At 36.7% G+C, this 24,987-nt stretch overlaps 3 protein-coding genes across 3 annotated transcripts; 1 reads left to right on the forward strand and 2 right to left on the reverse strand.

Moving 5' to 3' along the window:
• Positions 1-3,175: 3,175 nt before the first annotated feature.
• conv (insulin like growth factor binding protein acid labile subunit convoluted) lies at positions 3,176-8,406 on the reverse strand. The gene is made up of 11 exons (XM_018544136.1): positions 8,199-8,406; positions 7,797-8,084; positions 7,356-7,593; positions 7,032-7,278; positions 6,374-6,628; positions 5,955-6,271; positions 5,587-5,884; positions 5,020-5,500; positions 4,007-4,270; positions 3,624-3,852; positions 3,176-3,518 (listed from the first exon to the last, which is right to left on the reverse strand). Exons 1-11 carry the CDS (start codon positions 8,404-8,406, stop codon positions 3,176-3,178), a joined length of 3,168 nt encoding a protein of 1,055 aa, XP_018399638.1.
• Positions 8,407-12,176: 3,770 nt separating this feature from the next.
• Positions 12,177-14,178, forward strand: LOC108777298 (uncharacterized). Its single transcript, XM_018544137.1, has 4 exons — positions 12,177-12,249; positions 13,539-13,576; positions 13,675-13,940; positions 14,043-14,178. Exons 1-4 carry the CDS (start codon positions 12,177-12,179, stop codon positions 14,176-14,178), a joined length of 513 nt encoding a protein of 170 aa, XP_018399639.1.
• Positions 14,179-15,750: 1,572 nt separating this feature from the next.
• On the reverse strand, positions 15,751-23,131 carry LOC108777323 (uncharacterized). The gene is made up of 4 exons (XM_018544167.1): positions 18,496-23,131; positions 17,725-18,297; positions 16,107-17,647; positions 15,751-16,022 (listed from the first exon to the last, which is right to left on the reverse strand). The coding sequence occupies exons 1-4, from the start codon at positions 23,129-23,131 to the stop codon at positions 15,816-15,818; spliced, it is 6,957 nt and encodes a 2,318-aa protein (XP_018399669.1). The 3' UTR covers positions 15,751-15,815.
• Positions 23,132-24,987: the final 1,856 nt, after the last annotated feature.

The raw sequence follows: 24,987 nt of genomic DNA on the forward strand, positions 1-24,987 counted from the left end.
AGAGAATAAATTGAGTCGGGATTGAAGTTAATCTATATTAGTATAAAAATAAATGGACGTTAGAGCCGGATTTGGACTCGTACCTGTTTCTACCAATGCAGATTAACTTTAATCTCAGTCTCGGTTCAACTTACTCAGCATTTTTTTTTCTAATTCTTAGAACTATAAAAAGATGAAGAGTTAATTAAATCAAAATTAAAATGAAATTACCTTGGTAGAAACGAGCATCGGGTATCACTCGTAGCGGCCATGACGGGGCCCCCTGTACGCCACTGTCATCGAGAAACAAAAGACACACGGATGAGAAAGTGGCAGCCGCAGCAAACCGATCGCAATGGTACGATCGCACGTATGTGTTCGCGCTTGCATGTGTACGTGGCGCGCTTATCTGGTAACCGGAATGAGCTTGCGGGCCGGAATAACCGCGGGAAGGTATAACAAGTTCCACGCGTTAATTGATTTATAGGCTGAAGAAGATTCATCGAGGTATTCAGATAGAGGCGTGTTCCATCACCCTGCAATCGATTTCGCCGATATAGCGATACGCGAAGATCTTGCGTCAGGATTTGGGCCTTACAAACGCGGTCTCGATACCTCGACGAATCGTGATTCGATATCGCGCAGAAGAACCTTTTACAGAGCGAGTTATCTTTATTTCTTTTTCTCTTCTTTTTGTCTTTTGCCGAAGCAGCGGACGGGCAGCGTTTTAATGTAGGCGTATGGGGCCAACGGCACCTCTCGCTCTGGGCCTTACATGGATACATCGTGAGTCACTGCCCAAAGCGGCGTATGTAAATGTGTTCTGCCTACTTTATTCATACGCTCAAGCTTCATGTGACCATCGCTGCAGATAAAAAAACGACGTTAACGCAGCCTAACGATAATATTTATTGAATACTATTATTAATAGATATTCATTGGCAAGTTAGAAAATAAACGATTGCAAGTTGACATGGGGTCACGGAAGAGGCGTGTGAACTCTTTCGATTAATGTAATTGATGTAAAATTTAAATGTGTTTGTTTTCTCTGAGTCAGCAATTTTTACGACGAGAGCCAATGATGTCGATGTGTTGTCGCGGCAATTTGTCGACGAGGGAAGAGACAAATGTAAATTTACTCGTGCCTAAGAACCTCGAGGTCTGCTGGGCCCCAACAAAACCGAGACAAGCGGATGTCTGTCCTACGGGGCCCACGAGTATCATCTTCGTGGTTCTTCGTGAGAACTCGTACCCACTCGTGTGCGATACCTCTTAGCCATTATTGGGCTTCTGGTGAAAGTGTCTGGCTAGATATTTCGTAACCAGATATCAATATCAAAATGAAATCTTGCATCTTGCAGATATTGCGGATTCAAGTATTGCGAAATACAGAAATTTTCTGACACAACATTTAACGCATAAATTCCAGTAATCTAGGGCGAATGAGAATATGCGGCGTGATAATTAGTACGCAAATTAATAATTCGTGGATTTATGTAAATAAATCCTTTATTTTATATTAAAAATTAGAACGTTTCGACTCGCTTTGGAGTTTTCCTTAGTTAATATAAATACACATTATAGTTTAACGTTTCTCTCTTTTTTTATTCGCATTTTTATCTCTACTGTGTTTCATATTTTGCAAAAATTTATCACATAAAAAATAAAAACAGTATGAAAAAAAAATTATATGCCACAACGTTATAAGGATGTAAAAATAAAATAAATCAGACGGCTTATCAAAAGACATGTTCTTAACTGTCATAAAATTGCATTTTAAAATTGTAACTTTAATAAAACGACGAACATTGGTTTTTACTGAGGAATACTTTGTTAATTAAGCGTTAAACCGACGTTAATCCCGATTGAGAGGGTAGTCCGCTGAGCAGGCCGTCGAGCAGAACGGCAAGAGGCGTGTGTGCATTGTTTTTTCCGGTATGCCAACCGAAGCTATATTAATCAAATACGCTGTCCATCGTATAATTTAAATTCCCGTTAATCCACCGAACTCGCGTGCGCTCAGTATTGTCTCTTTCTCTCGTGATCACGCGGAGTAACCGATAATTGCTAACGCGCGATTGCGTTAACGAAGTGCGAACACGAGTAATAAAGGAAAAATCAACATTATCGTTGTCGTCGTCGCGAGCGAACGTAATCGTCAATTACTATTTCCAATAACGCTAATAAATTTCGCGGTGGCCCTTTTGCGGAAACAACGGCTTCCACTGATTCACGTTCTCGTTAGAGATCCTCCTTCTTCCTTTCCTTTTTCATATAACGAAATACACTGTACTTTATCGTGGATACTAATTACGGTCTCCTCACGAGATAATGAAATAATCTTACTACGCAAAGCTCGGGAGACCGCTGACTTCCTTGAGAATTTTTTCAACAAGTCGCGCGAGTGCTTTATTAGTCGCGGAACAGGACGACTATGTGACGGCAAATTAATATCGTGGGATTAGCTGGTCTTGATTAAAAGGATTCGCTCGCTTATCGTCGACTAATCGTCCCTCTCGTTCACTTAACAATTGCAAATTATCCCAAGGATCTGGTCACAGCCGTTAGATGTGTCTCTTCTCCATGCCGAATCTTGAGATCTGTTCTTTTTTCAAAGAGTATTTTGAACTGCTCTACACATTATTTGGTACAATTAGTTGGAGTAAAATAAATTATATTTGTTTCACTCCAACTTATTGCACCAGTTCATGTTCTTTGAGAAAGAACAGACTCTTGGTTGATCCCATTTGTGTTAAATAATACGTAACAGCAGTATGTGACTTGTACAAGGTATATATTTTACAAAAATAAATACACGACGTTCAACGTCCCTACTTCCGAGCAAAATACAATATTGTGTTCTATGTACAATGCACGCAGTACATCACCCAGAAAACTAGTTGACGTTACTAGTCGTCATTTTATCATTTCAAATTGTCATTTTGACATTATAAAATAACGATAAATAACATCAGCTTGAGTTTATTGGGTATCTTCCCGAGAAATATACATATTAATTTATTGTACAATCACATCGCTTATCGCGTTTCAACGCGACATAGACAAAAATCTTAAATAGCAGAACGGTCGGAAATTTAACCAGTGATACCGGAAGGTAACTTCCGTGTGTTTATCTTACTATCTCCACGAAACGTAAGATATTTTTCTAAGTACTATGAATACTAGTTTCGTCAAGTTAACGAAATCTCATAAGAGTGCAAAACACAGCAGCGACTATCACGAAGTACAGACTCGCCTTGAGATTATTGGTCGCGCTGGAGTGCTGATTCAAAATCCGACACTGCGAATTTCTATAGTGCTTGACGTTCCCCTCGGAGTCGCGCGCGAGCACGCAGAGCTCGTATTTGGTGCTCGACCTCTTCAGATCGTTGATTTTGAAGGATCTCTCACTGTAAACGACATCCTTTTCGAGCATGGATTTGCTGCTGCCAGATTCGCGAACCACCACGTAGAAGTCGCCGATATCTTCGCGCGACGTCACGTACCATGTCGCTTTCCAACTCTTATCATCCGTATCGCTAAAAAAAATTTTTAACTTGTTATCTTTGAAGTCTTCAAGAAAATCTTTTAAATGATATATTTACGATAACAGAAATTAACAATGAAATAGATATATTACATACTAATCAATGCTTCGATATTTCACATCAGGTGTGATATCGAGTTCGGGTTCCTCTTGAATGTCCCTTTCGCCGCAATTCATAAGATCTTCCGTCACTTCTGAGATAAATTTATTCGCGAGATAATTTGGACTTTTACACATCACGTTCAACCATTCCGTTGGAAATTGCGTTTGAGATTTTAACCATCTCTTCAATGGCCGTACATGACAATCACAGTATATGGGATTATCTAATATAAAACATAAATATATATATTTTAAACATCAATAACAAAAAACTTGATTGTAAATACAAATTTCAAAGTCGTTTAATCACACAATTATAAATTTCATTATTTGTCGTTATATCTAATTATTTAATAATTATTTAATCTATTTTTTTACCGGAGTATTTAAACACCGTGCCGTTCTGGATAATTTTCATGAATCTTTCATCAAAAACGCCGATCTCATTTTCTTCTAGATCGATAACTTTTAGATTCGGCAGAGGTAGAATTTTGTCGAGAGGCACATGGCTTAGATGGTTGTTACTTAAATGCAAGTTGGTTAAATTTAACGGCGGAAGAAAGACATCTTGATCGGAGATGTCACTTATATCATTGTACGATAAATCCAATGTCTGCAAAGCCGTTAAATTCCCGATTACATCTGGAATAGGACAATGCTCTAATAAACAATGATCTCACAAGGGGAGGGCACATCCAGCATATCGCCAATTGAGATGAAAAAAATTCAGGTGATTCTTTGAACAAAAAAAACGAATGCGTGTTTTGGGATTTTTCGAGATAGGGCCCTGATCGGTAAAAAAAAAAAATTTAATGTAAGTAAAAATACGACATTCATAATTAATTTAATTACAAAAATTATTTCTTATTTTTCATTATGTACATTAGATTTTGACCGTTATATTATATAATATAATATAATATTATTTTATAGAGAATTTCTACCAGGGTAACAGTAAATTAATTTAAATTTAAATTTATCGAGGTTAATTTAATGTTATCAACATACACATGAAATTACAATATGAAATGGTTAAAGTAACCAATATTAAAAATAAATGGAACATTATTAATAGTTGAAGAAATTATTGATTGAAGTAGACAATCTAGATTTTTAAAGATAGAATTGGTACATAATGAAAAATAAGAAATAATTTTTGTAATTAAATTAATTATGAATGTCGTATTTTTACTTACATTAAATTTTTTTTTTTTACCGATCAGGGCCCTATCTCGAAAAATCCCAAAACACGCATTCGTTTTTTTTGTTCAAAGAATCACCTGAATTTTTTTCATCTCAATTGGCGATATGCTGGATGTGCCCTCCCCTTGTCAGTAGAAAACATAAACCGATAGGCTATTATGCAGCAATAAATCCAATTTACTACTCACACCTCCTGATCTCATTAATATTGTTATGAGAAAGATTCAAGTGCTGAATTTTTTTAGCACCGGCGATGAGATCGAAGGTAATAACCGGCATTGTATTGTAGGATAAGTCGACTTCCTTTAGCCTGTAAGGTATCCATGGATCGTTCGGAAGAGTCTTCCGGGTAATAAATGATATCTTGTTATGGCTAAGGTTGAGTCTTTCCAGAGACAGACAATCGTCGAGCAGTCCATGCGTCTTGTTGTCCAGCTTCTCCAATTTATTATACGATAGGTCGAGTGTTCGTAGAGATACTAGACCCTGAAACGCGCCGTTTGGTATGTAGCTAATGTTGTTGTTCGTCAAGTTTAATGTTAGCAGCTGCAACAGGCCCTCAAATGCCCGGCTCGTTATGTTATTTATTTTATTATTCGCCAAGTTCAGCTCGAATACTATCGGCAGACGGCCGAAGGCAGCTTTTTCCAGTTTCGTCAAGTAATTATCCTGAAATATATCCGTCAGTAAAAATTTAGAAAATTACTGATCCTCGAAGAAGAACGAATTCCCCATAACATTTTCTCTTGTCTTACCTGTAGATAAAGATACTGCAAACTGCTCAGACTGCCGAGTGCTTGCCAAGGCGGCTTTGTAATGTTATTCGCTTGCAGGTTTAAGATTCTCAAGGTCAGCAGGTTTTCGAAGCTGCCCTCTTGCAGGTTATCGCCCAGCCGATTCCGCGAAAGGTCCAGCGAGAGTAATGCATTCATCGTAGGCCACACGTCGGTGCTCGGAATCTCTTCCAATAGATTCTCCGAGAAGTCCAAATGACCCAGAGAAATTGGCAATTGAAAAATCTTTGTCAAACGATTATTCTTTACCGTTAAACTCCTAAAATACAATAGATTCGTCATTGCAAGCATAAGATTTTTCAATTTCATTAATCGCAACGATAACTCACCTGCAACTGGCTAATCGAGTGAGACTACCTCGTGCAACGTCGTTTAATTGATTGTAACTCATATCGAGGTCTAAAAGTGTCGGCAGCGGTCCGAACGTCGATGGTTTTATTTTCTCTAGAGAATTATGTGACATGTTCAATAATCGCAAGCTGAAGAGCGTCTGAAATACGGCATTATGAATCTCGGATAGATTGTTGTGCGAAATGTCGATCGTATGAAGCTCGTATAGCTTTGGAAAAGTCTGTCTTGGAACGGAATGTATCAGATTGTGGGAGACGTTTAAGATTTTCAATCCCGTCATGTTGTGCATTGGAATCTACAAAAAAATATTTTTAATGATTTTAATACAGACTTAATTAAAATAAATATCTTAATAATGTGAACTATTTTATTATTTGCATGAAAAAATTTTACTCACTTGATTTAGAGATGTAAATTGATTATAACTAAGTTGTAATTCCATAGCATACGATGCACTGTCGAAAGAATACTTTGAGATATTCTCGAGCTTGTTGTGGCTGAGATCCAATAATGTGATATTCGCACAATTCTCAAATGCGCCTGACTCAATCTTCGAAATTTCATTGTGAGACAGATTCACTCTCGCCAGATAGATATCTTTGAACGCCAATTTCTCCACAATCGTCACGAAATTCTCGGAAACATCTAAAAACTATTACAACAAATTTGTTATTAATCCTTTTGAGTGTTGCGCATATTTGTTTTAATAAAATTTTAATAAAATTAAATTTGTGATAAATTTGATAAAAATTCAGGATCTCTCTCTCTCTCTCTCTCTCTCTCTAGAGATTAATGTAAGAATGAAATATAAAATGAAATATATAGCATTGAACACAGAAATATAGTACCAATACCCACTAGAAAGAATATACATCGATAGACTGTATAAACAGATTCTCTCTCACTCTCTCTCTTTCTTTACTAACAAGATTTTTTTAATAAGATCAATAAAAAATTTTATTTTAATGACAAGACAATGTCTTGTTATAGAAGGTTATAGAAAATGATGTGAGAATTGTATAAATATATAATAATTGTTTCAGATGTACATATACCTCAGCAAATTGTAATTGATTAAACATTTGGAAGTCAATTTTCTTAATGAAATTCCGAGAAAGATCGATGGTGCCGATTCTAGTAACGGAACCGAAAGTTCCCCGACCCACGTCGTCGATTTGATTATCACTCAAGTGTAACCGTCTAAGAAAACGCATGCCACGAAAAGTATTTGAATCAAGTTTTCTGATTTTGTTATTGCTCAAATTCAGGACCTTTAAGACGGAATTCCGGGCGAAGGTTCCTCTAAAACGAAAGAAACAATCTTAGATACAGTGCGGAAAAATTTGATCACAATTATCGCTTTCTTCAAGTCTACCAACCTTTTCAAATCGGCGATAGCATTATGCGATATGTTGCACCATCCCATCTTGACGAGATCGGCCAAATTAGACGCATCTAATTTGTCGATTAAATTATGAGAGATGTCCAAAAACTCGGTGTCTCTTAGACCTTTGAATTGATTCCTCTTCAAGTCTTTTATCTTGTTGCCGTGAAGATCAAGAGTTTTAAGTTTCTTGAGTGGCGTTAATGCTTCAACGGGCAAGGAAGAAAGTGTACCTGAAAAATGTAAAAGTCGGTCAAGAATTATAATTTAATACTAAATATAGATATTAGATAAAAAATGATATATGATGAAAATTTTATTGTTTTGTATGTAATATCAAAAATTGAGCTCATAAAATTGTATCATTTTCAAGATCTGTATAATGAAACAGTGTGTATTTCGTACTGATGATATCTCGCGATGAGATTATGATTACCGTTACTAATCTCCAATTTTTCTAACTTCGCAGCCGCCGCGCTTTCACCAAAACTATTTCCCGGTAAGGTAGATATCCGGTGCCCCGTGATGCTCAACAGGCTGAGATTGCCGAGGATCTGCAATGCTTCACGAGGAAATTTTTCCAGGTTGCTATTTATTACGTAGATCTCCTGAAGAGTTCGGTTCACGCCAAGAAAACTGTGCTCCTCGATCAATCTCAGTGGCGTATCGATGAATTTGAGCACTCGCACATCCAATGGATACAAAGCCGGCCCGTAAAATCGTACTGTCGATTCGTAAAAATGGAATAGTTCATTCAACCGACCTTATTTCGTCATCTTTCGCAAGAATGTTATACGTAAATCTCTTTTTTTTACGACGTCATATTAAATCGACTCACCTATGTTACATTTATATAAAACCAGTTCCTCGATCGGCATGCCCTCGTTTCCCAGATTCGTGAAGGCAATACTGAGACTGGCCAGATTCGTATTCTCACAGCGAATGTACAAACCTCTGTCACTACCCCGAAGACAAGTGCAGGGGTAAATGTAAATCGCGTCTTTGGGGCATCCGAACCTCGGCCCGGGCGGCACGTAGCCGCCCATTATGGATATAACCATACCCAACAGTAATAGTAGAAATAACATTTTAATACCTGCTTTGAGAAGCACACAAACAAAAAGAAATATATTTAACATTTTAATTATATAACATGTTACGTGCTTACACCTTGTAATTACATAATAACTGACATGAGTTCAACGTATAACAGTAAAATACATTAAAAAAATACTATTATATCTGAAGACACGGTAGTGTCTCGGCGCTAAGCCAGGCGCATTAAGAATTATACCACGTAGTACTATATAGCTTCTTCAAGAAATAGACATAATAAGTTATATTGAACAAAAATCTATATTATATTTACATCGTAAAGGCGCTGATAATAATTTAATTTACATATAAGGTGCAAACTCGTGATACCTTTACAAAATAAACATTTCAATTAGTCACTCGGTGATGTAACGCATGTCTCGTCGGAAAATGTGGGAAAGTTTTCGCTACGTGAACCCCTTAATAGTGTACGCAATAGATCGATACGCCGATAACCATGCAGCTTATGCACCTAATAAAATCGTAGTTGCTTCAAAATCGCAATTGTTCTGCGCAATCTTTCGCGAATGAATTGTTAAACAGCCCTTCGAAGTTCCTGTTGCCTGTGTTTAAGCAAAAGCGATTACATCAGTCGTTCAATTCGCGATCCGATCTCACCACTTATTATCCCACGCGAGTTGCTGAGTTATCCCGCGATTTCTTGATACCAAGGCGCAGAGGTGACTAACCGCCAGGATTATCGCGATAGCCTAAAAACGTCCTTGAAGACGAGACTGCTTTATTCAGGCAGTCAACACGATGACACGATCCACGCATAATGAGACCTACGCACTGACCACTGCGTGACGAAGAACGCCGCAAAAGATCAAGATCTCATAGACGATGCTCTCATGGATCATGTTTTGCTTATTCATTATTCAATTATAATTAATTCAACGATCGTGTACAGACGATAGCGTCTCCCACGCGATTCTAGAAAAGGGACACGCAACTACGGCAATCGCACTTTCTGTCACGTAACAAATTATAAGCTATCGCAGAGACGTTTAACTCATACGTCAATCACAATTTGCCTTGTGTTGCGCATCTTGCAAAAGAAAATTACGAAAGCGGCGACTTGTCCATCCGGAAATGTTAACGCAATTAGACCAATGCGTTTTCACTGTGTACTATCGCGAAAACGATGAACCACCTGCGTAACCATGCATGAAATTTCGATAGAAAATTAATGGTTGCGTGCAATGGCGCTGCGCTGCGATTATTGCAAATTGATTGTCCTTCTTTCGAAACTTGGACGATTAGCAAATATATAATCTTTGTATAATATAACCGACCTCCTTTCAAAGATCATCGTCTGCTCTTTGTGCAAAGTGGGTGGATTTGAAAAGATCAATAGGCCATGAAAAAAAAATACAATTGTCACCATTAATAATCAATTATATTTTAATGCAACTGTTCATCATTATTTCCTACGTTTTCCTGTTTAAATCTAAACGTATTCTTTTTATTGTATAAAAAGCATTTGCAATGTATTATATTATTAATTAACAATTGTGTGGTAACAATGAAAGTTGAAAATTGTCAATTTATACTTTCAATATATCTACGACGTCTAGCAATGGAAACCGTCTCCGCGTCACAGCGAGGCTCTCGCAATTAACGGTAGCTTATAATTAAAATAATTGTGGGATCCACCGATCTGAGAAATGGAAAACTATGCCTTATTAAAACCCTAGTAATTCAAACAGGCAAGAAGAAAGGCACGGTGATCTAGTTTAAGCATCAGTTTATAACGCTCGCTATATACGAGTATAATATACAAGTGCGATATGTAAGAAAAACTACAGCGTTTGCATTATGAATGAGGGAAATTCATTATTTTTATCTTAGGCAAGATGTATGCCAAGTAAAAGTATATTTATAGATTTATACATATCCGCTTATCTTAATTAGAATTTTAATAGATTTAACCAGAAAATTTAAATTGGTTCATTTTTAACCAGAATTTCAATTAATCCAACTAGGCATTTTTCTTAGGAAGGTAAGAACATTAAGTTGTCATCAAGAAAATCTGCGAATCTAAAATCGATGAGACGATAGCATTCAAATAAATAAAACGATATGTTAGGAAAAACTCATGCACCTTTCACTTATTTCAATTGATCTTTCTACCTCGTAAACCAAGGAAATAACCACTGGACCGAATCACGCTGGTTTCTCGTGACACTAAACTCGTATCAGATCTAAGAAAAATGAACGAACCTGGTACCATTGACGTAATGCATCGGCTATACTCGATTATTTATTATTAAATTATCTCGAGTATCTAGATCAAAACTCGAATGGTTACTTGTTACTTTTTGCTTATATTTATACCGACTCGAAAATATTTAGAAACTCAAGGAGCTATCAATAAAGAATAGATAAGCTTTCCCGAACGTGAGACTTCCGCTTCTCGAAAGCGGAAAGAACGATAGTGGAGAGAAAAAGAACCACGCTCTACTTTCTGAAAGTCTATCAATTAGAGCTATTGTGTTAACGTAGCAAAGTCAGACGGCTTTACGTAAAGAAAATGCATCACTATACCAACTCGTAATACTCGCAGTTAAATACTAAAATTAAATCTCATTATAAAAGAAACTGCTCTTGTTGATATAAGATACATTTTTCCGTGCATTTCTTTAACACAGTAGATGAGAATATTTTCGTTTCATTAGTTATTCTTGCGCATCATGCAATACCCTATATCTGCATTCCATGCATTTGTTTACACACTATATGATTTTTATTTGTAACATTACACTTTACCCTTCAAAAATAAATTATATATGCATAGTAATTATTAAAAAATTTTTTTTTATAAATAAGTTAAAGAATATATATAATTTTAATTTTATAAATGTATATATATGTATTATTTAATTATTATATAAACTTAATTATTATATAAAATTTTGTAATCATGGAAAACATTATTTCGGAAATTATTACAAAGTATATCAAGTTAGAATAATTATGAACAGCAATATTATCGTAATTAATAAAATAGAAATAACTGTCTAAAGCTTCGTGTGAGTTAGTTAAATATTAAAGATAATTAGTTCAAGTAGAAGCGTAACGTTTTGTGCACGCATTGAAGTCACCGTTCGCTGAGCAGAGAGATGACGCGCCTAAACACACGTGGATACCTAACTGCGAACATTACGAAACTTAGCACCTTCATATTTAAAAATATAACAAACCTAATACTTAGTTAGAGATACCGTATTAAAGATTAAGATTGAATTTAATCAATCGAAGCAAAGTTTACTAAACTTGATATTAATTTTCTGTTTTTCTAATTAATTAATTTCAATCTCAATCTATATGGCTTGATATCTGGCATGTTTGATAAACTGTTCCGTATTAATATACGTCATATTTGCAATTATTGTAAGACTAAATCGATAAATCGCGAGATTTATAAAAAATAAGATTTTTAAGGATTTTTTAATTTTAAGATAGTAGACTATAATTTTATCGTTTATCACAAAAATAATCGCGGTATACCTTGTTATACTTTGCTCGATGATTTTTAAAAGCGCGAAGGTTGTTGTGACTTTTTTCAAGGATGCACTGTTGGTATCCTCAGGATTACATGTTTGCCACCGAACGGGTTGTCCTTTTTTTTTCACCATACAGGAGCAGAAAGAGTGAGAAAGAAGAACAGAAAGGAATACACGTTTTGAATTCACCTTCGCGTGTCTTCAAGACATTCTGCATGTGGTTCCTGACTGAAGCTGCTGTGAAAACTGAGTCGAGGCACGGAGGCAAAGAGAAAGGCAGCTTCAGAAGTAAGGCCTCCCTCATTGGCAGTTGATACGCTGTCCTTTCGTAGACATCCCACCTTTGCCGTTGCGAGAGAAAGAAGGAGAGTCTCGCCGCAATCACATTTTGATAAAATGCTACATATTTTTGAAGGTCGCGATTGATAAACTGTTATTAGTAACCTTTCTCTCTCTCTTTCTCTCTCTAAAAAAATTTTCCATTAAATTAATAATAAAAAATATTATAATAATAATGTATGTAAAAGTGTCTGTCGTTTCAATGAATGTGATTAAAAAAAATTTCAAAACTTGATCAATTTTAAGAATTTTTTATTAAGAACGTCAATAATTATAAAAGTGTTATTAATTAGAAGTTGTCAAGTTCTAAATACTTTTTATATTTTGTTGGTTTGCATTTTTAGTTTTTTCAAATTATAAATTATAAATTGTAAACATTGACAAATGGATAAATAAATATTATTTCATAATTTTAACATGCATAACATTATATTCAATTTAGCATGTAATGATACGATCCTTGCAAAGCCTCGTGTAAAAGAAAGTCAGCCGTCGCGAGTACACTTTAGGATTGGTTGATGTTAGTGAAAGTTTCTTCATGTAGTTACCTTGGTACTCAACCGAGTCACGCAATTCATAGTATGAAGCCGACATCTGTTGGTGCACAGATTAATTTAAACAAACATCTCGAATTAAAACATTTATGTAAGTTATCTTGTTATTTACTTCATAATAGAAATTTTTAATTTTAACAAAAACTTTTTTATAATAAATTTATATTTATCATGTTTTTCTCTTTTATAAATTTGTTAAAATATTTTTAATTTCTTTATAGAAGAGATTAATCAGATTTTTTTGTTCTTAGAATTCTTTAGATTCTCCGAAAACATCATTTAGCAAAGCAGGATGCGATAGTTAAGCGTCGTTTAAACAATAATAAGAGAGAATGACGGGCTTTTCAGAAATTACATGGTTATTAAGGTCATTGCGCTCTTCGTGTTCTGTAGTTTCAGACAAAGAGCCAGTAGTCGCGCAGTCGGTTGCGTTATCCATCGAGTAATTGAGGTGACAGTGTTTGTTAGTATCAGCTGTAATTTCAGCACCAATAATTAAAAAATTTTCGTTTTAAATATTACAACTAACATGAATTATTTTATAATATACATGTTCAACTTTTTATTATTGTTGAGTAAGTTTCAAAATTAGATTTATTATCTTTCAATTACTTGAAGTTTATCTATATTTTCTATTACTTAAGAAGTTATGTTTTATGTAGTATATCTTTTTTTGTTACACAGATACAAAAATAACAAATCAATTTACTTTGGGCCATTTCGTAAGAAATGATTTTTTTAACTGCTTTGAAATTATTCTAACACATTATCGTGTTTTGTGATGAAAGTTAAAAATTATGAATTATTATATTCTACATAGGACAGAAATCGTCTGGAAACTTACGAGGAGATATCAAGTGAACAAAATGATATCGATATCTTTGCCAATCTAACTTTTCGCTTTACTTGTGAGGATATGCCATCCGGTTTTTATGCCGATATAGATTACAATTGCAGGATATTTCACGTTTGCGAAAATTCCGGTGATGGATTCCCAGTGATCTGCGCTAACGATACGGTGTTTGATCAGAAACAACGGATATGCACGGATGAGGAAAATATCGATTGTCATCACGCTCACGAATGGTATATACGTACATTTTATGACATTCAAATTAATCAAATCATAAACATTTATTTTATGTAATTAATAATTACTTACTAAAGATATAATTATACTTACTAAAGGTATTACTTGAATGAATTAAGTTATTCTGCGGAAATCGAACCGAGAACGATCACAGAAAAAATCTCGGAGGAAGAAGAATTGAAACTGATTCAAGAAGATGCAGTGCTTTCCGTTTTGCCACTCGTGGTTGACTAAAAATATTTTTATCTTACTTCATGTTATGTATTTATGTTTTACGCATTTTATTCTATTAAATCAAATTATATAAAGTTAAATAAGTTTAGCTGGAATTAATTTATTTCACTTTTTTCTTTTTTAGCGCTTACTGCTTATTTTTTCTTAGAATTAGAAAAAATTAATCTTATATTGATGGGCTTTGTCACTTATGACACAGTGCTATACTAAACGTGTATCCAACTTTTGAATCTAACTATTTTTACCGATTTATTTTTATCTTTTTTATTTAGAGTTTCTACTAATAATTTATAGTTTCGCCTCTGTGTGCATCGCGAGTAATATCAGAGAAAATAATATTTATAGAATTCTAAAGTAATATTATTCTGTTTTCATAGTAGTTCAACATTCTAATGATTGCGTGTCGTATCATGACCTTAACTTCTGTCTCTTTTATACTCTTGTTGCATCTCAGTACGTCTTTTGCAGCATGCAACACGTAAAACTGGTGAAATAAATAAAGAAAGAGGAAATGCACGAAAAGAGAGAGAGAGAAGACCTTCAGCGTGCAAAATAATCTCAGGTCTATTCCTGACTGTTGACTTCTCAAGGTTCTTGAAAGTTGCAGCACCAGTATTTTTGATATTAATATTGCAGCACACATCATAATTTTATTATATTTTATTTACTTTTTCATCAAATTTTAAAAATCAAATTAAAAATTAAATATATAGTTAAAAAAATTTAAATAATTTCAATTATATGATATTATTTATAATATAAATTTGTTAACAAGACTTTATAATTTTATTAAAAAATGCTTGTTCTATTATATTAAAAAATAAAATAACTTATTTAATTATTTAATTTGATATAAAATATAAAATTATTTAATTAATAATTGTAATTTGAAGGGACAACAGTAATTATACAAGACAGATACAATTCATTAATTTTTTAATCAGTATATTTAAGAATATATCAGTCTTAAAATCTATAACGCTAGCAATTTAATATTTTTTTCTGCGATACGACTGTATTACGTATTACATACTTTTTAATGCCGTACTTATGTCTTAATCTTTAAGAAAATATAAAAAAATATCACCCACCACCATAAAGCCCCATGACAATGAAATAAATATCACCTGCGAAATGGCGCGTGTTTCATGATTAAATTGCGAGGGATTGTTTCCATAATCATCTACGAAAATACCGTTTCTTCAAATTCTAAATATTATCTATTCTATGTAACTTTTGAAAATATACTCTACTTAAATTCCGTGTTACTAAAGTGTAAATAAAATATTATATATCGCGATAGACAATGTCACGGACACATCTAAAGAAACTATTATAATATCTAACTTTTTGACTAACTCCTTTTCGGGAAATAATAAAATTTTTTTATGCAAAGAATTGTTAGGCATAGAAATCGCATATTATCTCGAAATTACGCATTGTCTTGTAAATTCGACCACGACTAATATAAAAAAATTAAAGCTAAACCCAATATATAATCCGATTTGTTTCAGACTTCAAAAAAAGTCTGTAACAACAGAGACTTATATAAAGCTCTTAACGAGGCACATTTAGTATAGAGATTTTAATATAGTATACATAAAAAATAAGTAGACTTGAGCAGGCAAATCAAAATACTATTTCTCATGATGATAATATGATCTATGATGATGTGGCCAAGTAATCCCTGGACCCGTTTGATCATTATCGTATACATATTTGATCTTCGGATTTTCCGATCCGAATACACTTTGTCGAATCATACCCAATATAGCTGATGCGAGGGCCATGTTGCTAATCATACCAGCTATGGAAGCAGCTGCTTTCGCGTGAGCCAAAGCTACCTGGACGATGAATGTTACTATGAAACCGATTCCAGGCATCAAATGGCTCATCTTCGTTTTCAACGCTCTTCCAAGATGTATCACTGCACTCGTAATTTTCCTGGACATAATATCTTCTTGCAAACGTGGCAAGTAAATCCTCAATTCCGAGCGCATATTCTTGTCGGAAGATGATTCAGTATCTTTGATTCTATTTTCATTATTTGGATCCTCGTTCTTCTGTATAAAAACTTCCGGCTTCTTTGCTAATTTCTCTGAATATTCATTCAACAAAGACCTGAATTCGTTCTTTATACGATGATCCCTTTGGCGTTCTTTGTCACTTTCCATAGATTCTTTTTCAAGTTCATAGGTTATTTCTTCTTTCAACGGTATTATCTTTATTTCTTCCGTGCTGAGAGTCTTCATATGCTTCTCGGGATTATCTCTCTTGAGATGTTCTTCAGTAAAGGCTTTTAATCTGCTCGCAAACTTTTCGTTTAAACGAGTCCCAAAGAGTACGCTGAAAGCATTGTAAGCATTCTCTACATTAAGGAACTGAGCAACATCACCATCGGCAAAATCCGTTGCGTTAGCCTTAATTTTATCAAGAAACATGGTGATTATTTTATCATCATTTAAAGATCGCTTAATGTCGGTGTACTCGTCGCTCTCTTGCAGAAGCTGAAAATTCGCCTCTTGCATGTCATTCAGACTTCTCTCTTTTTTTTCTTTTTCTTTCTTCATCTTCTCATTGTCCGGCCGCTGATCCAGTACTTCTTCCATAATATCACTGATGATCGTCAGGATACTCGGCAAATTCTTATTGTCTTTGATCTTCGTAGCTCTACTTTCGCGAAATCTATTGAAGCTGATACCAATTTCACCATTTCCGTAACCCTTAAGTTTCAGGAAACCCAGATCTACCTGAAACTTGTCCTCCATTGCTGTCTTGTACCACTCCAGGAAAATATTTTCCGTTGATTCTTTTCTTGCCAATAGTTCTTTCTCGAAATCGCTCGTGGACATACCAAAGAAATTCTGTACTTCAGTTTCTATTGATCTTCCGAAACCAATAGGAAATGCGGGTAAGGATGGTAAGAAAGATGGCACGGTACTAGTGATTACTGGCCAGACGAAAATGCCCATGCATCTGATGAAGCTCAAGCTAAGTACGCATCGAACTACCCGCGACAGAAATCCACGATTTGCCGTATGTTCGTTCAAATCTTCCACCAGCTTCAAGATTTCGTACTGATCGGCGGTTAAAGAATTCCTGACTGTATAATTTAAAGTATCAACAAAGTATTCCTTTGAATTATCTTTGGATTTTTCTTCCAAATTTTCTTCAGATTTGGAAATATTAACTAGAAGCTGAAGAAAATCAGATTCCGTGATATTCGGAAACATGCTATCCATTGTTGTCTCCGAAGTCTGTTCAATTTCTCCTTCGGTCTCGTAATAAGAATTTAATAATTGATCAGTACTTCTTCGTCTCCTTTCATGTTTCTTAGATAATGCGCCTGAGGGAACGGATTCCGACAATGATTGCTGCTTAAATTCAGATAACTGGACTTCCTCCTTGGAAATATCTATGAGGATGTTTGACGGTTGTCCAAGATATCCTGGAACGGCTTCTTGCTCGTCTAGAAAATAAAAAAATAGAGATTAATGAACTGAATGTTGAGGATTGGTATGCGTTTAGCGGATAAGACTGATTCACCTACTGACGGAGTATTCGAAGCCTTCGATTCTCCACTTATCTGGTTTGCCTGTTCCACTGTGTGCGCAATTTTCGATTGAACTGTTTGTTCTTGAGACTTTAGCTCCTGTGGCTGCGGTTCCTGCAATTTCGACTCCGATTTTGGTTCCTGCAACTTTGACTCCTGCGACTTTGATTCTTGCAGCTTTGACTCCTGCAACTTCGAATCTTGTGGCACATCTGATAGGATTTGTAAATGCGGATAATTTATGCCGCCAAAGCTAGGCAATCCTGGAAACTGAGGAATGCCAGTTTGAATTCCGCTTGGTATCGTAGGAAATTGAGGGAGAGGAAGCTGTATGCTGGGAAGCTCGGTAAAAGGATTTCCTAATACAGGAAAACTTGGGATCTGCACAGGAAGTTGACTTATACCAGGGATTTGACCAGTTCCAGGAATTTGGCCAGCCCCAGGAATTTGACCAGCTCCAGGAATTTGGCCGGCTCCAGGAATTTGACCAGCTCCAGGAATTTGGCCGGCTCCAGGAATTTGACCGGGTCCAGGTATTTGACCGGCTCCAGGAATTTGGCCGGCTCCTGGAATTTGGCCGGCTCCAGGAATTTGACCGGCTCCAGGAATTTGGCCGGCTCCAGGAATTTGACCGGTTCCAGGAATTTGGCCGATACCAGGAATTTGGCCGATACCAGGAATTTGGCCGATACCAGGAATTTGACCGGCTCCAGGAATTTGCCCAATACCAGGAATTTGACCGATACCGGGAATTTGACCGATACCAGGAATTTGACCGATGCCAGGAATTTGACCGATGCCAGGAATTTGACCAATACCGGGAATTTGACCGATACCGGGAATTTGGAACGGACCAAACAACTCTTCAAAGCTCGGAATAGTTGGCGAAAATTGCTTCAAAGTTGGCCAAGTAACATGTTGTGTACAGGTCACAAAATTATTGCTTCTCACGCAGTCCAACAAGTTGCTTAAATATTCACGACGTATCGAATCCGGTATCGCTCTCTGCGTCAATCTGACAATGTTTATTTCCCGAGCAGTCAGAAGAGTGCCTATCACAGGATTATTGACGTCCAGGTAAGAGTTTTCTGAACGCGGCGACGAGTTCTTGCTTAGCAGATCCTTCAATGTATTCTCTATTTTATCCTCAATCGTATCTATAGCAATCTTTGATATATTTTCACTTTTTTTATTGGACGTCTGATTATCGGAATAAGCATTGCGTAATACGATTGATGATAAATCGAGTTTAGTTTTTGGCAGAATTTGGAAATTTCCAAAATTAGGAAAGTTTGGTAGTCTTGGGAAGAATTGAGCAATTGTTGGCCAAACAATATTCCTCGTACAGTCGAGGAACGTGCTCTCTCGAACACAAGTGATCATCCTCTCCACGAAAATTGGTCTTACTGATTCTGGTAACAGACTTTCTGCGGTTTGAATGATATTACCTTGCTGCTCCGTGAAATGAGATGTAATATGCGGCGATCTCGAAGTAATTATCGAGGGTAGGGCTTCCGGCGTAGAATGCTGCACGGTCTTAAGTATTCTTAAAATTACACCTTCTGGATGTTCCGAAAAAATCGGATAAAATCTAGTATCTGTAATGGTAACAGTAGCATCTCCGTGCTGACCGACTTTCACATCGGTCTCCGATAATGGCGATGGGTCAGTCAGATTCTGAGTTAATGTAGACTTACTATTTACTGCTTGAGGATGTCCTCCAAAGTTTGGAAAGCTGGGCAGTCTAGGAAAATATTCCGATAAACACGGCCACAATATGGTCCTTGAACATCCTAGAAAATTGTCCTTGCGTACACATTCTATCATTCGATCAATAAAAGTAGAACGTGCAGCATCGGGTAACAAACCCTCTGTTATCTTAAGAATATTCAATTGTTGATCATTAAGTAGATGATCAAACTGCTGTGTGCTGGTGATTTTGACACTTGGATCATCTCGCACGTTTGGCGAAGATAGTTGAATCGCCTTGAGAATGTTGAGTATTACCGATTCAGGATGTTCTGTAAATATCGGCACAAATCGGGTACCAGTGACACTAATGACAGGATCATTATTTTGCGAAAATTTTGTCCTGGAAATAATCTTCACGTTGGAATCCGTTTGTGATTTATTCCATTCCTGTTGATCTTCAATAGATAAAATGTTCTTGTCTTTTAATGGTATTTGATCTTCTTGTTTTGGTGGTTGTTGGGCAGATGATAAATCAGGAAATTCAGGAAAATTAGGAACGTAAAGACCAACCGTAGGCCAAATGATATATCTAGTGCAATTGAGAAAATCGTTGTTCGCCTGGAGGCAAGACATAACTTGAGCGACAAGAGGTGCCCGAGCTAGAGGTGGTACCATGCTCTCCGCTAATTGTAGTATATTAAGTTGTTTCTCAGTAATTGTTGTCAGAACAATGACATTTTCGCTGACGATTAAATGCGAATATTTCGGTGTCGCTCTCAGGGAATTACGTACCTTTATTAAAATCTCCGTGACCTTGTTTTCTAATTCGCTGGATGCTTTGGAAGACATTTCATTTTGATGCGATAATAATGTAGGAATCCGACTGGACGGTTTTTCTGCATCACCGGATTCTGATGGCTTTTCAGTGATTAGCGGTGTCGACGTAGTTGGTGGGTTCGGTACAGTTGATGGAATCGGTACAGTTGGTGATTGGTTTCCTCCTAAAATTGGTAGAATTGATGAAAAATTAGGAATCTGAAAATTTGGTAACAAATCGAAGAAATCAGGCAATTGCCACTCTGGTAACCACTGGGAAATATCCGGTAGATTGGGAATAAACTGCTTGACCGTCGGCCAGGTAGAATATTTAATACAGGTTACATAATTAAATTCCTGAATGCACTTAACAGTCTTCTGAACAAATTCTGGACGATAAGCGTTAGGAAGTAACTGTTCAGCCATGTGGATTGACAGTAATTGGTCCGGAGGAAGTACAGCGATGTAAGAATCCGTAGAATGAGTGATAGATAGAGGAGGAACCTTCGCGTGCTCCTTCAAGGTATTCTGAAGGATGTTTACGATCACCGCTTCCGGCTTAGGCTTCCGCATTCTCGTGGCATCGGCTTCAATGACTTCCGGAAGCTCGCCAGAAGCTCCCACAAGGCTGGGAAAGGGAACGATAGGATACTGCGGATACAATGGTATCGATGGATACCAATTCTGATAATCCGGGAAAGCCGGTAGCGTCGGATAATATTGTTTCACCATTGGCCAGGCGAAGTACTTGATGCAGCTGAAATACTCGAATCTGCGTACGCATGAGAACATCCTGTCGGAATATTCGCGACGCATCTCACCAGGTAAAAGTTTCTCAGCCATCTGCAAGATCTGGAGTTGGCCGATAGTGAGTAGTGCCCTCAAGGTTTCGTTCGTCGGATCGATATAAGACGGCACTAACTCGTAAGTGACTTTCGATTCCAAAGCACTCTTCAAAATGTTGAAAACAACGAATTCAGGCGTTAGCAACCACGGATGATAAATGCTGTTTTCTGATCTTGCAGATTTGGCCTTGTTACCCTGAAATAAGTCGTTTAAGTTTACCTCGATTGGTAAATTATTCAGATGCTGCTTAACTGATTCCGGGAGATTATCGAGCACGACGGGCCAGACGAAGATACGTATGCAGTTAAAAACATTGAGACCACGGATGCATTCCCCTATATTTTCCACGAACGACTGGCGCTGTTTCGTCTGTACCAGTTGCTCGGCGCATTTTATTATTTCTAATTGGTTTTCGGTCATTTCGGTCGCGTTTAAGCTATCCAAATACGTTTCGTTTGTCGGTGACTTCCGCGTTAGCGCAATGTTCTTCAAAGTATCTAATAACTGATTTTCCGTGAATTTTGGAATATCAGGGAGCACCTCAATTGCATGTTCTCTTAAATACAGCAAGAATGTTCTATTCTTGATTTGTTCCTGAAGAAACGCAGCTTGATTCTTCCATTTTTGAAAACGGTTCAATTCAGCTTCCGTCATTGAAGATGATTGATCAAGATTCTCACTCTGAGTCGATGTTGTTTTCACGTCGCTGCTACGTTGATTGCGAATCGCTTCGTCTTCTTCAGCCGCAACTGCTTCGACCTCAACCGATTTCTCTGAAAGAAGACTCTCTTCATCAAATTTTTCCGATTGTTTCGCATCGTTACCGACGGATTCAAGTGCATCGTTTCGTATAGATATTAATTTTTTTATTTGACCGTCTACAATCAATTCTTGCTCGCGACCAAGCAAATTACCTTCTTCAGCATTTAAATAAACAGTCGAACTCTTGTACTTGGACTTACCTGGAACACTGGCTCTATTTTCTCTGTTCAAATCCAAATCTTCATCACCGATTTCTTCATTACTCGGAGCCTCGTTGACGATATGTTTCTCTTGATTACTTTCGGTTTCTTCCGCAACATGTTCTTCTTGATTACTTTCGGTTTCTTCCGTTTGCGCAAGCTGCAAGCTACGAAGTTCATTTCGTACGTCCTCGTTCACTTCCTCAGTATTCTCTATTTGTGCCTCATCCAAATTATGTTCTGCTAAATTTTCAATCTGTCCCGTTTCTTCTTTATTTAAATCTATTTTATCCGTGTGTTTCAAATTGACATCTTCTAGATTCTCTCCAAGATTGGAGGAAGTGTTCTTCTCTTCTTCCGACCCCGCCCTATCTTCATCGGTGTTCACATCTACGTTTTTTACATCCGCTTGCAATTGCTCGACGTTGATTTCAATAGTATCTTCTTGCGAAGTCGAACTGTTCTCTGTATTGTCTGATACCTTCCGTTGATCTACTTCCTCAGTATCGTCGGACTCAACCTGAGCGTCAAATCGTCGAATACCTTCGTCCTCGACATTCTGTATGACGGTCTCTCCATTCTGTGATACGGGCTTACTAGGAAGGCTCACGTCATTCCTTCGTCTCTTTTTTGCCACGCTACCTTCGCCACTGGCAGCTTCGGCCTGGATCTTTTCAGGATCCTCGATGAGTATCTCTTCCTCTGAGTTATTTCTTCCTTCATCACTAACATCTTCATCTTCATTATGTTCTGCTATCGCCAAGCTTTTTCGTGCTTGGTCCACATTATCTTTATTTACGTCGTCAAAATCACTCACCTCTACCGATTCCGAAATCTTATCGTGCACTTGGTCCGCAATGACGCTGCCGTCATCATGAGGTACACTTCGCGCTCGTGTGTGATGAAGGACGCAAAGCAGAAAGAAGAAACAAAGAGTCGAGCGAGGCACGAGCCGATAGATGCTCGCGGTTGACCGTGGGCGTCGAGAGTTGAGTGCTCTCATGGTCGCGGTCGAGAGGCGAATGTCTCGGCCACTTCTGAGCCGGTCTATGGTCAGCCATGCCTCACGCATGGTGATACACATACCATCGTCTAAAGCACGCCGACTGTAGCCAGTTCACGGACGAAGAAGCGAACCTGTAGATGAATAACAGCCTGGCATTTCCATTTTTGCGGTGCCCCTCTACGCGCCTACTTCGGGGTTGCGAGGTAACAAGCTTCGCGCTGCCAACAAGTTCGCCGTAGCTGACCGGTTGCGTTTCCTGCGCGGAAATGGCAATGGCATCAGGTGCATCGATCGCTCGATTTATCTCAACATGTAATTTTCTTAACGTAATTAATGGTACAAATTAGCCGTACCGTTTGAACGTTTACGATATGAATTACTTGTCGCGGAGTTGAGGAAGTTTATTTACCTCAAATCGTTTGACAATTATAGTCTACAAGCACGCTTAGCACAAGGAGCAATATACTAGAAGAAGAAAACGAGAAAACCATAAACATAGTTAAGTGCACGGCATATACATTTTTGCAGCGTGAAGATTGACTTGTATACACGCCATCAGGCATACTAAGAAATAGAATTTAAAATAAAAGTATAAATTTTTTACATTTCCTATAAATATCTTAGCCTCATCTTCTTTTAAAAATTTATGTAATGCATAAACTATCATTACTTATAATTGTTTATTACTAACAGAAAATAATTATTGAAAATAATAAACATTTATTAATAAAGCTAAAATTATTTAGAAAAAGAAACATGTCTATATATATTTGTGTATGTATGTGTATATATATGTACACGCAGTTCAAATATATTTCAATTACTGTCGATAATAAAAGATCACAGATGTTTCTTGAAAAGATTAAAACTCATGACTAATCAGAATGTAAAAATAAAGCAGCAGCAAACAATAATCCTTAAATGAAAATTGAAAGAAGAAAAGGAATAGTAATCCGTAAATTTAAATGCAATATAGATCAGGTTTTGCGTTTGTATTTAATATAGTCTTGCTCGCGCGAGTCTAAAGGGTTGAATTTTTAGTCCTTGAAGGAATCGAGACTCGTAGGAAGAAGAGGCATCCTAAGGTGGGGAACGGAGAGTAATGCATTTTTACAGCGAATTTTATTTTCCAAGATGGTCGGCACGATGCTCCCTACTTCTTCCCTCTCTTCGCTCCTTCCGTACTGGATTCACTGAGCAAAGACGATGCAATAAACCTGTATTGCCTTTCTTTACCGTCTGCCTAGCTTACGGTGCGTCCACAACGTCTAATGCGATTTACTACTTCAGCATTACATTTCATGTAATGTTATTCTCTCTAATAATTTTGTCATCGAATATCTTGATTGTCTTAACGCTTGTGTTTTTAATTCCTGAAATATTAATACATCTTTCCTATGCTGCAAGAAAAAGACATAAAAACAATTTCATTGCAATTCTTTTATAATAATTTTGGACATTGTTTATATATTTTATATATTTACCTTATTTTAAAAAATTATGCTGAATTAACTTAACTAACTGTGAGTAAAGCTGTAGATAGAGCTGTAGGTAAAAAAATGCACTGCAATGTGTCTTTATAATAATTTTAGATACTTTTCATACTTTATTTAACAAGTTACCTTATTCAAAAATTAATATTACTGATTATAGATAAAGCGCAATATTATCTTTGTCGGCTTTGCAACAAGCGTATCGAGGTAAACCACGTCGATCATCAACCATGACTTTTCTTTGAGCTACTTACTGAAGCCAGACGGTTAATGAATTTTATGACGTATAATACTTATTCCTTGTAATGTTTCGTTATGAGGTCAGTCAGCAGTTGTTAACTTAGTCAGGAAGCACAGTGCATCATTCGTTAAGGACGGCTGTTTGCAGTAACGTTGCAGTGTAGAAGTGTCTACGGATGTTATGCATTTAGCAGATTGACG

The sequence above is a fragment of the Cyphomyrmex costatus genome, unplaced genomic scaffold (genome assembly GCF_001594065.2).
Source record: "Cyphomyrmex costatus isolate MS0001 unplaced genomic scaffold, Ccosl1.0 scaffold43, whole genome shotgun sequence".
Lineage (NCBI taxonomy): Eukaryota > Metazoa > Arthropoda > Insecta > Hymenoptera > Formicidae > Cyphomyrmex > Cyphomyrmex costatus.

What these genes read in the sequence shown, in the direction of transcription:
- LOC108777298 (XM_018544137.1), top strand. Translation starts at nt 12,177, where the DNA reads ATGTGGTTCCTGACTGAAGCTGCTGTGAAAACTGAGTCGAGGCACGGA. An exon ending in AGAGAAAGGCAGCTTCAGAA is followed by an intron (nt 12,250 to 13,538) that starts GTAAGGCCTCCC and finishes TTTGTTACACAG; the next exon opens with ATACAAAAATAACAAATCAA. An exon ending in TGTCATCACGCTCACGAATG is followed by an intron (nt 13,941 to 14,042) that starts GTATATACGTAC and finishes TACTTACTAAAG; the next exon opens with GTATTACTTGAATGAATTAA.
- conv (XM_018544136.1), bottom strand. Translation starts at nt 8,406, where the DNA reads ATGGGCGGCTACGTGCCGCCCGGGCCGAGGTTCGGATGCCCCAAAGAC. An exon ending in AAAATTGGAGATTAGTAACG is followed by an intron (nt 7,594 to 7,796) that starts GTAATCATAATC and finishes TACATTTTTCAG; the next exon opens with GTACACTTTCTTCCTTGCCC. An exon ending in AAATATCGAAGCATTGATTA is followed by an intron (nt 3,519 to 3,623) that starts GTATGTAATATA and finishes AATTTTTTTTAG; the next exon opens with CGATACGGATGATAAGAGTT.
- LOC108777323 (XM_018544167.1), bottom strand. Translation starts at nt 23,131, where the DNA reads ATGTGTATCACCATGCGTGAGGCATGGCTGACCATAGACCGGCTCAGA. An exon ending in TGGCATCGGTCAAATTCCTG is followed by an intron (nt 18,298 to 18,495) that starts GTATCGGTCAAA and finishes GCCAAATTCCAG; the next exon opens with GAGCCGGCCAAATTCCTGGA. An exon ending in TTCGAATACTCCGTCAGTAG is followed by an intron (nt 17,648 to 17,724) that starts GTGAATCAGTCT and finishes TTTATTTTCTAG; the next exon opens with ACGAGCAAGAAGCCGTTCCA.